General features: G+C 33.0%; 1 protein-coding gene across 1 annotated transcript; it reads right to left on the reverse strand.

Annotated features, from left to right (window-relative positions):
* Nucleotides 1-1,146: 1,146 nt before the first annotated feature.
* LOC134240587 (receptor-type tyrosine-protein phosphatase alpha-like) lies at nt 1,147-4,646 on the reverse strand. The gene is made up of 7 exons (XM_062722672.1): nt 4,516-4,646; nt 3,998-4,126; nt 3,369-3,517; nt 3,094-3,229; nt 1,809-1,964; nt 1,509-1,602; nt 1,147-1,334 (listed from the first exon to the last, which is right to left on the reverse strand). Exons 1-7 carry the CDS (start codon nt 4,576-4,578, stop codon nt 1,258-1,260), a joined length of 804 nt encoding a protein of 267 aa, XP_062578656.1. The 5' UTR covers nt 4,579-4,646; the 3' UTR covers nt 1,147-1,257.
* Between the last annotated feature and the right edge of the window lie 9,325 nt (nt 4,647-13,971).

A 13,971-nucleotide genomic window follows, 5' to 3' on the forward strand; every position in this document is an offset into this window, starting at 1 on the left:
TATTTTACCCCACCAAAATATGTGATTTTGTAGTATAGTTATATTTTTATCATTGAAATTTTCAGTAAATGTTTATTCATCATATTTAAATAAATCATAATGTTTTTGATAATATATATTCAAAAATAAAGATTTTATTCTGCTTGAATGCGCACAAGGTACGGTCCTACGGCGCACGGTAAAAATAGCAAGGTTATATTAGAGAAGACACTAGAATTAATTCGTAATAAAAGTTTCTATATATAATATAAGGGTGAAAATTATCCTAATAAGATTCCTTAATCAATTCTGTCGTCTTTTGAAAGACTTCAAGGCATTTGGTTAATTTTTGGCAGTTTCCCGAGCATTCGAAATTGGAAAGTGGTAAACACATACACGAAAAATGGCGACTTTTGATGACGTTACGGCGCACCGGAGAGCAGTTCAGATAGATTAGGATGTTGTAATGACGCCTTACGAGACTTAAAATGAATACAGAAGAACGAAAATATGAAAAATATAACCAGATCTTTAGTATATAAATGAAATGAAAGTTTTCTTAGCGAAGTCTTCGTGGTCGAGTCCCCAGATAATACAAAACATATGGACAGACTGCCATTGTAATAGCAAAGGACGCAGTCACTGTCGACCGTCGATGTGAGATTCTCTTTTCGTTGAATGATGGTGAGAATACTGTCCGTAACTTGCTAATAAATATTCAGAACATCGCATTAGTGTGCCACATTGGTTCCTTATCTGGTTATAGACACTCACGTATGTAAATCAATAAAATTTCTAAATTTAAGTGGGGCTTATCCAACTTTAAGTTTAGCAAAGATGAAACGTGACGCTGTTTTAGACACTTTGACGTTATCATCTGTGCGCCGTAGGGCGATACAGTACATAACATAAAATATCATAATTTGATTATTTATGCATATATCTATTTGAAATTTGCTATGTATGTTCATAATATACGTACTAAAGAGTGGTGAAAATTTCAGAACTCAGTGATAATTATTTTTCAAACTAGCCAACTTGTCCACGATTTTACGGGACAACCCTCGTACATGTATAAATAAAATTAATATGAACAATATTTACAACATATTTATACAAATATGTATTCATTGAATTATCTGAATTCACAAGTTACCCACGAAATTAGCCCCTTAGGACCACCACATCTTGCTTACTCATGAAAATGGATATCCACTAATTCTAAAGATTTCGAAGTAATTCATGTTTAATTCAATGCAATGTTTTTCCTCATATATACTAAACCTGGAGAAACACAGCATTGTAATATGTTGATCTCCCTTTTGAATATGTTAACCGGCACATGAATTCCTCAACTGAAATCAAGAATTATAAAAAAGATAAATCTTGATGCATTTTTTTTCTCATTTTGATCAATTAAATTTACAGAGACAACCTTTATTTTAGCTTTCAACAAACGATGGTAATAATTAGAATAATAATTATAACGCTTGTCATTTTAAGAGGTTGATTAAAAGTTTTCATAATACCAGGAAGAACATGTTTTGAGTAGTTGGCTTCTATATTGGTACTTCCTGATTCAAAGTCTTTTTCTGTGTACGTTTTCCGAACAGACATCAGCTCCTAAAACAGTTAAATTTTGTTAAAGAAGTAAAAAGAAAATCAGTACTGTATATCTAAGAACATCAAAATCATTGCATGATGATATAGGTTTTCGGCAAACCACATGATGTCATTGAATGAATCTCTGCAATTCAGTGACATTTAAAATGATCTTTTAATTTTAGGAATAGGGGTAGTTCATCATGTTTTACATATGATACAAGTACCTTAAAATCTGAAGACATAGGGTTTGAATTTACTTCCCCACAATTAGCATAACATAAATTATCTTGATTTCCTTGTACAATTTGCTCAGTTGTCATACATCTTGATTTCCCAAGGAATGATTCGTTAAGTGCCAGATAGACAGCCTTATATTGCTCCTGGAAAAAAGATATGATGAGATATTAAAATTCAGTTCTAAAACATGCTCTACAATTTGTATTGTTTTGCTGCATCCCATTTCTTCATTTCTATTCGTTATAGTCATATTTCATTAACATTAAAATGATGTAACTGTTCGAATCTAACATTAATGTGCAAAATTTAAATTTGATAAGTTTTCATCTGTTAAAGTCAAACTTATCAAATATACAAGGGATGTCCCACTGAGACATCATTATGAACATTTTTTGAATAGAATCGTAAATAGGGAATATTCAAAAATGCCTCATTTAAGTTACATTCAAAATATCCTTGATATATATAGCACTCCAAAGTGCGATGGTTACGCCAAAGTGTGATGGTCTGCGCCAAACAACTAACGTTTATGACGTAATAGTAGCACTGCATCAAACCTTATTGCCGCGCGCCATGCCAAGGTTTTTAAAATAAGTAAATAAATGCGAAAACTAACCCTTATCTCTCAGACAGGAGACTAACACTCGAGAATAGGTTTTTAACAATAATTTATCACAATATAGCTGATATAATTTCTGCGTGGTTCATATTTTACGAATTAAAAATGAGCGCAGAAAAAGTGGAAAATGGATCATCGCGAAAAAAACCCCGGATATACGGTATCTTGAGTGGGGGCAAGACGAACCCTAATCACTTAACTAGTGTGCGAGGACTAACCCTAATTCACTCGGATTGTGCAATGCAAGGACTAACCCTAATCAATAGAGTGGTGTGTGAGCACTAACCCCAATATCTCTGGAAGGTGCAAGCAATTAGCAAAAATCGATAAAATTGTATTCGAGGACGCATTCAGAAATGATGGCTTTTGAATGCAGGTCAACAGCGTCAAAGATTGACATCAGATCATTTCGACTTCATAAACGTTGTTTGTTTCTCCGCACCATCGGACTTTGGCGTGTCAAACCATCGCACTTTGGCGCAGCGCGTGTCATAGGAAACGAGCTATCGGACTTTGGCGTGACCATCGGACTTTGGCGTCCGTAACGACAGAGAGTCATCGGGGTTTGGCGTCACCATCGGACTTTAGAGTCTTACATATATTAAAAATTCATTCATGTTTAAATAAGAATAAAGAAATTTTCAAAAACTTACTTCCCCTTGTATCATATTCATTCTGTCTTTTCTCATGGTTCTGACGTACATTGGTACATTGACTTTACCACTTATCTCCCCTTCCCGGTAGAGGGCGTCTAGGGCAATGTATGTCCCGGTTCTACCGATTCCAGCGCTGCCATTTTTACAAAATCAAAAATATTATAGCATTTTGAAAAAAAAGATTTTTATGCGAATAAATAGTTTCTTTTTGGATGAAATTCAGAGAAAAAAATAAGAGAAAATAGAATGCAAAATGAGAGTGTTCGTTTTACCTGCAGTGCACAACAATGTATTTTCCGGTGTGTTTAGTGGATACTCTCATCACGTGACGATGAAACACAACAAGACTGAGTGGGGCAGGTACTCCGTGATCTGGCCATCGTGTATAGTGAAACATCACAACTTCCTTATCCTTCTGATCCTGCAAACACATTTAAGATTGAGTTTTCTTAATGATTTCGATTTCAAACAGGCATACTGAAATACATGTACAGCTCCTTCAAATGAATCATTTTTGTAAAAATGAATTCATCTTTTTAATCATTAAGTTTGGAAAAATATCAGGCATAAGAAAGTATATTCTCTAAAATTATTTTTTTTTCAATGAAGATAAAAGCGAATGTGGCAAGGATTTTTTCCAGCTATTATTTATTTAAATGCTCTTTATAATAACATTACCTGTACTGATTTTTCAAGACATATATTTACAACAAAATGTACGTACATTTCGCCAAATGAAAGACCAGTTATCATTTATTCATGGAAATTGACAAGATTTTTCTTTTTTGCATTTTGCAGATTTTATTGACTTTTTTTCACGAACATTTGCATTTCTTCCCACTTAAACATGATTTTCTACACCCGTTTATTGAATAACAAAAAAGGTTATATTTCCTCTCACCAAATGTTTGTAGACCTTGAAATGTCTTTTAGTATAATTTGCGTATACTTTTTCTTCCATGCTTCTGATATTAAAACCTCCATCCTGTAACTTGTCGTTTATGTTTGGCCAATACTGTGCGCATTTGATCTAGATATAGAATTAAAATTCATTTAATTTAATTTAATTTGTTTACTTACAATAATTAAAGTGGTATATTAGATGGAATGAATTAATACATTAATCATTAACAAAAGATAGGAATATAAAAAAAATGTCTTTAGTAAATTCTACCCAAAAACGAAATTATTTTAAAATTGTTAGATATATATGTTAGGTATACATAATAAGCTTTATTAAAATATCAATTATTAAACAAATGGTATGCAAAAATAAACAACAATTCAAGAATAATTTTGGCAAAATGTATCTCGGGTTGATATACATGTATTACATGTTATATGGAAAAAAAAACACAAAAAAAAAAACAAAAACAAACAGAAAAGATATGACTAATGATGTGTGTATTTTTCAACTACCTTTGCGCCCTCTTTGAGATTGGTCAGACAAACAATAATAGAAACATCCTCCTGCCATATCATTTTCCAGAAATCGGCAATCGTCTTAGGCTTAGGACCTAAGAAATGAGTACATATAACAATAAAAAAAAAATAAAAAGAACCTGAATCAAACAACCGGAAGTTTGAACAAAAATCTTATTTGAAGTAGAAAAACGAATATTTTTCTTACATTTAAAAAAACAAACACTGCGACATTTAAGTCCGTATATTGCAAAGTCCGGACTTTTAGGTACCCTTTCGAAAAGACCTACATTAGATTTTTTTCTATATTTTGGTGGATTTTTCATTCTGACCTCATCATGTCAATCTCAACTTCCACATTGTAGTAGTTTTCTCATAAACCTCTGTCAAAACCTAAAATCCCATGGGGAGAATGGCGGGATTTTCCATCCCACCAAAAATCCCACCAAAATCCCATGGGAGAAAAAAATCTTTGAGGGATTTTTTCTCCCATGGGATTTTTTTCTCCCATAATAGGCGACATAGGATTAAAAATCCCATATTTGCCCTTCTTAGGATTAAAATCCTGCAAAGTACATAATACTGGGTATTTTTAATCCCATGGGATAAATAAATAAGCAGATATAGGAATAATGGGATAAGAATGCAATGTCTGAATATACTTTATGAAGCATTTTATCTTCAATTATATACAAATTCAAATTATTTTTTATGTGGCAGATCTAGAGGCATAACAATGCAAAATTGACTGTTATATATCCATTGTTAAACTGCTTTTGTAGAGCCATTTTAATTATAGTGAGGGTCATAAACAAATACTATTGCCAGAGAAAAACTCAACCAAATGACTTGCCAAAGAGAAGAGGAGTGTCTGAAATACTGATTTTTATTTGTTAAGAAAAAGTACAATCAACCGAAAGGGGACTTAAATTTGTGCTAGTGACACTGTCTTATCTTTGTTTGCATACAATACTGAAATCTCCTGATTCTGCTGAGTAATGACCAGTTTCCAAAACTGCTTCCTGATGGAAAAAAACTGCATTAGTGGGAATCTTCTGTAAACACTTGGATGGACAGCAATTCTTCTTTTTAAAAAACTATAATAAAAAAATCCTTTGATCCACCACAAATATTTTAAAATAAAAAATTTACTCCTCAAGGATCCACCACTAATGTAAGTTAAGACCATGATCACACATGGCATGCAAGCTTAATGTTGAAATCAGTTAGCCATAATCATTTATATCCTTTGATCCACAACAAATATTTAAAAAAAAAATAAAATCAATATCCACTCCCCATGGATCCACCACTTATAAGTTTAGATCTTTATCATACATGACATATAATCTTAATGTTTGAAATCAATTAGCTATAAGCCTATAGTCATTAATATCCTTTTACCCATCACAAATACATGTATCTAAAATTAATATCCACTCCCTTTGGATCAACCACAACTACTATATAACATAAATATCCACTCCCCCTTGGACCCATCACTTTAAAATTAAGATCATGATCAAACACGACATATAAGCTAAATGTCTGATATAAATTAACCACAATCATTGATCATTATATTTTTGATCCTGCACCCACCACAAATATTTAAAAAAGATTAATATCCACCCCCTGTATTTACCACTTATAAGTTTAGATTTTGATCACACATGATATATAAGTTAAATGTTTAAAATCAATTTACCATAAACATCACATGATCATTATTGATTCCTTTGACACATTACAAAATTTGATATTTAAAAATATATCTATCCACCCCCTGGATCCACCTCAACTATCAAAACAATTACCGGTGAAATATACATGCCTTTGATCCATCACTTATCACACAAAGAAAGGTTACTTAAATGTTTAAATGAATGTGCAATAATTATTAGTATATGCCATGATGATCTACAATAAGCATGATAAGTAATTAAAAATTCAATATCAACTCCCCTTGGATCCACCACTCATAACTTTGGACCATGATATCACATGACTTATAAGCAAACTGTTTGAAATCAATTAGCCATAATCAAAAAGATAAAGCCTCTTAATTAGATCAACCTACAAATAACTCATTTTGATTTGTCTGGGGTAAATGTGAAATTCAAAACCATGCAATAAACAAAGGAAAATATTGGAACCCATTCCCTTTAGATCCACCATCCTGTCTTTTGGATATTGACCACCAATCTGATTTATATTCTTTATCTTTTAATCATTATGTTGGGTATCTTCATCATCTTTATGAATGAATATATAAGAATGAAATTTAATTACATCTCGTATGTTTCTCTTTATTAACCTAACTGAAATAACCACCTACCGGCAAAAAAAAAAACCCAGGTACATGTAATGAACATGATGAAATAAGACATTTTTATCAATGCATTCAAAGCTTAATACTATGGTGCTTTATTTACCACTAGTTAGTTTTTGAAATGTATCCCTATCACCATGATCACATCCATCAGCTTGACTATTAAAACTACATTGGATAACAAATCAATTAAGTTTTTACATACATTATGTTCACTATAATTAATGTTAGAATTTATATGTAGGAAGTGAACAATAATTCTTTATGTTTCTAATTTAGTGTTACTAGGGGTTTTGAAAAAACATCAAATTGTGAAAATGTTTGCATTATTCAAATAAATATACAAAAACAAGATGTGTTTGTGAAACACTGTGCCCCCACAGGAACAAAGTTTGAAAAAGCTATTCTTAGCTTAAAGGTTACAGTCAAGGTCACAAGGTCATTGACCTCGGTGTTGTTTGAAAGCACTTAACTAGTGAAGTAGGCATACCAAATATCAAGTCTCTATCTCCGATTGTTTAAAAGTTATACCGAAAGTTCGAAAAATCTAATTTTAGCATATAGGTCACAGTCAGGGTCAAAAGGTCATTGTCCTTGGTGTCAGTTGAAAGTGCTTAATTAGTGGAGTCTATGCATTTTATATATGAAGTCTCTATCTTGATCTGTTCAAAAGTTATGGCGAAAGTTAAAGTTGATAACAAATAGAACAAGCATTCTGAGAGTATTGCATTTATAAGCAATACATGCCCCCTACCGGGTTCCCCTTTTTCTTCTGGATGTCATTTTATAATATGCAAAAGTCATGTCCAAGGTAAAACTGAAAGATTTTCAAGTTGTAAATGCCTTAAAACTAATAAAATAATCCACATTAAGACAAAAATTCAACTCATTTCTCCACCGTCCTTTCCTCGCTTAAATTTTTTTGTCGACAATGGAAGTTGCGCATTTGAATCCGATCTCACTTAAGCGATTATGAAAAAATATTCAAAATGCCCTAATTCTGTCAAAAATCAATGAAGCAAAGAAAAATTCAAACTTATTGTAACTCATTAAGATACACTCACATACCAAAATTCAGCTCAATATCCAGGGTCCGACACTCGTCAAAATTTGGTCTCGCCATTCGGGCAACCTTTGGGATAACACAGGTTGCCCGAATGAATTTCAGGTCGTCCAAATAAAATATCAATTGAAACAAAACTTATTCAGTGTTTAAAATCTGTTATGATAATTAGTAGAAGTTGTGTTTTTGTATTAAAAAATGTAAACCAGACATTTTTGGAATGTAAAGATGCCTTCTAGTATTTTATCAAACAAAAATATAAGCAGAATCAGACATGCAGAATGCTAAAGTTTGTAGCTTAAAATATTCATTTTCACTTGCCATGAAGGCCTAAATAAAGAGGGTCAAATAACCCTGGACTAATTTAAACAGGTGTTAAATTCAGTGGACACCCAACATGGTTTAGCAGCAGAAAACGATCATTATGATCAGAAAGTTGTTGGGGAAATGCAAGATGTTACAATGATGATTGTTACTATTTATATTTAAGGTGATGACTAAGTTGGAATATTTTATATCTCAAATAAAATTTTATTAAAGACTTTTAGAAAAATTGCATCAGCTGATTGATCGACGCAGATTTGGCAGGAGAAAAAAAAACTACTCCATGTTTTGAAGGTCTTATGAAGTTTAATTTAAAATAGTAAACATCATTATTAGGCCTTAATATTCCCAACTTGTCCCAGGTCGTCATTTGGGCGAGCCAGACTGAAAATCAGGTCGTCCGAAATCATTTCAGGGTGGAAATGACGAGATGACGAGCGCGAATGTCGAACCCTGTATATCTGCAAGCGTTTTGAAAAAAAGTGTGGAAAACCAAGTGGGACAGACTGACAGGGACAGACATCTAGACAGACGGACGGACGGACGGACGCGGGGGGGAATTTTGTCCCCCCCGGGTTTTACCGGTAGGGGACTAATAAAAGTAGGTCAAAATCCAAAGGGAAGAGGTCAAATTTGGTGGTACCCAAAGAAAGGTTATGTCACAAGTAACACACCTATGAATTATAAAGCCATAGCCCCTACCACTCAATAGTTATGGGCTAGGTTAAAGTTGGGTGACAAACAGACAGACAGACAGACAGGCAGGACAAAAAAAAACCCCATTTTATCCAGGGGCATAATTAAGAACATAATTTCCAGATTTCTTTTTCATCAAACATAGTTTTGGAGGGGTTAAAAACCATATAAAGAAAGTATTCAAAGTATTGTACCCAGGTCCTTCATTAAATGAAATTCTGAAAATAGGGAAGATCCTAATAAAGTTCAAAATACCGGTATGTTGCGTATGACCTTTAGAGAACTGAATTTTCATTCTGCATAATGCAGTCAGGCGATATTATACAAATATGGACTCAATGTAGGTCAATATGCATTTATAATACCCAGGATGACAGATATTGACCAAGTTACATGGTTTATATCGACCGAGGGCGCTAGCCCGAGGTCGATATACTATTTTCTGAGGTCAATATCTGTCATTGGGTCATTATAAATGCTTTACCCTGCATTGAGTCCATATTTATTATATTATATAAATAATAATTTCCCAAAATTTTTTGGTACAATGCCTTCCTAAGTTTACAGAGATAGTATTAACCATAAAAAAGTTGGATGAAATGTTTTAAAAATTTTTTAATATTACTCACAGGAAATTGTTTCCGTAATAAATTTTAACCCATAACATATTAATAACGCAAGGTATCTATCTCTGAATAACACAGATACCCCCCCCCCCAGATTGAGAATCGCACTCCTAAACACTTGCAAAGGAAATGCACTGACAAAATATTAATACCTATGTCTTCTACGATAATTTATTTATACAATCATACACATGGCATGCTTATCTTTATTTCAATCTTTATCTCCCTAATCGCGTAAACAGCGTCCGAAAACTCTGCTCGCCGAGTGGAAAAGTCGAATTCAACCATGAAATGGTATGTGCTTATATTCACGAAAAACATTAAAAGATATCCTTGTAATTGTTTTGTATTTCGGCCACAGAGTTCTTAACTATATCTTTTAAATTTTCCTCACCTACAACTTACAAACTTGCGACCTTCCATGTTTGTCTAAAGCGAAAGTGAAAACGAGGCAGCTCGTGCGAGTCATTATTCGCTTTCAGCGGTCGTTATTGAAAAATAATTACTTTGTATTGACCAATCAGAATTCTGGATTTCACAAAGTTATATAAAATTGATCGATATTGCTTTTGCATTGAAATAGATCTAAATGTATGTCAAACTTATATATTTTTTATTATGTCAGCTACTTAAACTTCCTAAATATAAATTATTGTTAATTATTTAAAAGAAGACCTAAATTTTAATAAAAAGCATCTACCGGGTATATGCAACATCATGTCAAGGATAGTCAATCCCTTTTTTTGTATGGTTCTATTGATTTTTGTCATCCTTTTTATCAAATGCAAGATTTCATGATAATTAATAATTAATTTATCATATGTCATCTGTAAGTCTGTTGGTCTGCTCATCTGTCACAAAAACTTAAAACCTTGGTCATAACTTTTGAATGAGATGAGATAGGGCTTTCGACATGTTCAGATTATACATGCATTCCGTGGTAATTCCTTTCATAATGAACTAGTACATGTAACTATGTTTTTAACTAATAATGATTTTTGACCATGGTACCTTGACCTTGAAGTTTACCTACTTTTCAAAAATCCTTTTACTTTTGATTTAGAAGAGATAGGGTTTTTAAATTTTTCATGTGCATTATCTGTGACATGATATTTCTGTGCATGCTTTTCTGACACCTTAATATTTACCTTCATGTTTGACCTAATATTCAAAAAAGTGGTGCTACATTACATTTTAATGACATATGATAGTCTTTCATATTTCACAAAAAATTTCCGTATGTGCTATCATGGCTTTTAGAACAACATTTCACCAAATATGAATAATTCACATGATACAGAAAAAAAAAATATGATTCCATAAGGTACTTCCATAAATATCATATGATTGGTTCTTTGATTTTGACGTGATAATTTTTGGTTCACATTTTTTTTAAAGAAAAATAGAGATTTTACATCTATACCACTGCAGCAGTTGATCAGATCCACCCTTGTGAGTCATAAAGAAAGGCATAAAGAAAACAAGAGGCCCATAGGCCAATTGCCACCTGAGTAACTTGGGTGATTCAGATCTTTTTGAAAAATTTGTTCTATATATATTTCTATGTAAAACTTGGATTCCCCCTTGTGGCCCGCCCAACCCCAGGGTAATGATTTTAACAATTTAATATCTACACTACCCCAGGATGCTTCCACATAAGTTTCAGCTTTCCTGGCCTAGTGGTTCTTGAAAAGAAGAGTTTACCAGATATGTACAATACATTTGTTTGTAAAACTTGGATTCCCTTTTGTGGCCCCGCCCTACCCCCGGGGGTCATGATTTTAACAATTTAATATCTACACTACCCAAGGATGCTTCCATATAAGTTTCAGCTTTCCTGGCCAAGTGGTTCTTGAGAAGAAGATTTTTAAAAGATTTGTTCTATATATTTCTATGTAAAACTTGCATTCCCTAATGTGGCCCCGCCCTACCCCCGGGGGTCATGATTTTAACAATTTAATATCTACACTACCCAAGGATGCTTCCATATAAGTTTCAGTTTTCCTGGCCCAGTAGTTCTTGAGAAGAAGATTTTTAAAGATTTGTTCTATATATTTCTATGTAAAACTTGCATTCCCTATTGTGGCCCCGCCCTACCCTCGGGGGTCATAATTTTAACAGTTTAATATCTACACTACCCCAGGATGCTTCCACATAAATTTCAGCTTTCCTGGCCCAGTGGTTCTTGAGAAGAAGATTTTCAAAGATTTGTTCTATATATTCCTATGTAAAACTTGGATTCCCAATTGTGGCCCCGCCCTACCCCCGGGAGTCATGATTTTAACAATTTAATATCTACACTACCCCAGGATGCTTCCACATAAATTTCAGCTTTTCTGGCCCAGTGGTTCTTGAGAAGATTTTTTAATGACCACACCCTATTTTCACACTTTCTTGATTACCTCCCCTTGGAAGGGAACGTGGCCCTTTGTTTTCAAAATTTAAATTCCCCTTTACCCAACGATGCTTTGTACCAAGTTTCGTTAAAACTGGCCCAGTGGTTCTTGAGAATAAGTTGAAAATGTGAAAAGTTTACAGACGGACGGACAGACAGACAGACGACGGACACCGGGTGATCAGAAAAGCTCACTTGAGCTTTCAGCTCAGGTGAGCTAAAAACCTTTGTAGAGGAGTTGACTCCTCAATTTTTTTTAAACCTTAAGTACGACTTGGTTTGTGTACGAGTTGACTGTAAATCATCCGAGATCTCAACTGCGCTTGGCAATCGTAGTAAAATAATACATCATTTGATGAATTGTCGCAACAGAGATGCAAGAACTCGGAAAGAAGAATTTGATGATTTGATCCGATTTTAGTCAATAATTGATTTAAAGATTAAATTTTAAGGATTAATTCACGTACATTTAAATCAATTTAGTCTCATTCATATTCATTTCTTTGAGATATTGGTTTAACATGCTTGAATTAGTTCATTATCATCTCAACACAAAGTAAAGCAACTAGCAAGTGAGTATATAAATCAGTAAATGATCAAAGTTATATCAACAGTTACAGATAGTATAGCTGTATATGAGCCTTGGGTAAATTCACCTTTCAACAGACACTAAACAGGTGTAAATAAAAAGAAATACATCTTATTATCAGAAAGAAGTGTTAGGAAGGAGCATGTTACATATTGTGAACAAATAATGAAATATGACTGTATCAAACACAATAACAGAAGAACATGCAAATCTGTGACTTTGACACATTTTTAATTGAAAGACATGTAAAAAGTACTGTCAGAATTATGAAGTTCATATCTTGGATTAATTAATCATGTTAGTTAATTATGTTAGCAGCTGTCATTATAATCATAATCATTCAGACAAGTTAAAGAAATATATATTGTTACATAGATAACCTGCATAGACCTAGATATTCATATGATAGATACATGTATAACAAATATCATTTCAATGTGTACAACCACTGCAAAGAAAATGAATGGCAACTGATGGTGGACAGACAAATCATCAGTAGCAAGACAAATATGCCTTAATTATTGGTGGTAAATAACAAAAAATGATAATGAAAAAAAAAATTTGAGAATACTACATGTATACTACATGTTACATTCTTCGGCACTAGAAATAAAACACCACTCTTAACGGTGCTTAAGGTTACTTATTGCGGTTATTTCAGATTTGTTATATATTTAATAGGTTGGTGGGATAATTTCTCCCATCACATACCAAAAATATGGGATAAATCCTATATTGACATCAATTAGTGGGATATTTTGTCCTGTGGGAAAAATAATCCCATTTTTCAACAACCGTGGGATTTTTTTTCCCATGTGGGAGAAATTATCCCACAGTACTTTTCCTCCCATGGGATTTTGGTGGGATTTTTGGTGGGATGAAAAATCCCGCCATTCTCCCATGGGATTTTAGGTTTTGACAGAGGTTTATGAGAAAACTACTACAATGTGGAAGTTGAGATTGACATGATGAGGTCAGAATAAAAAATCCCACCAAAATATAGAAAAAAATCTAATTTAGGTCTTTTCGAAAGGGTACCTAAAAGTCCGGACTTTGTCGTGTCCGGACTTAAATGTCGCAGTGTTCTACGTGTAATGCAAATTAAAGTTGATTTCTTTTCATTTTATTTCTTAGAAAAAGCTTAGACTTACGCTTCTTAAAAGAAATTCAATGAACTTGAAAAATTGAAAATGTATATAAGAAATAATTAACTATCCAGTTATCATGTAAAATTTGATTCTTTGCCTATCCTTTTTTATGAATAAGCGGTAATATTTCACCAATGAAAACATTTTTTTTACGTTTGGCGACCGGAATATTGAGCAGATTCAGAAAAAAGGACACATAAAAAATGACATAAATTTAAATCAACATGCACTAATAAAAAAAAATTATCGGGTATCGGGAACCACCCATTCTCAATATAAG

The sequence above is a fragment of the Saccostrea cucullata genome, unplaced genomic scaffold (assembly GCF_032062105.1).
Source record: "Saccostrea cucullata isolate Sc308-1 unplaced genomic scaffold, CSIRO_AGI_Scuc_v1 ctg2938, whole genome shotgun sequence".
Taxonomy (NCBI): domain Eukaryota; kingdom Metazoa; phylum Mollusca; class Bivalvia; order Ostreida; family Ostreidae; genus Saccostrea; species Saccostrea cuccullata.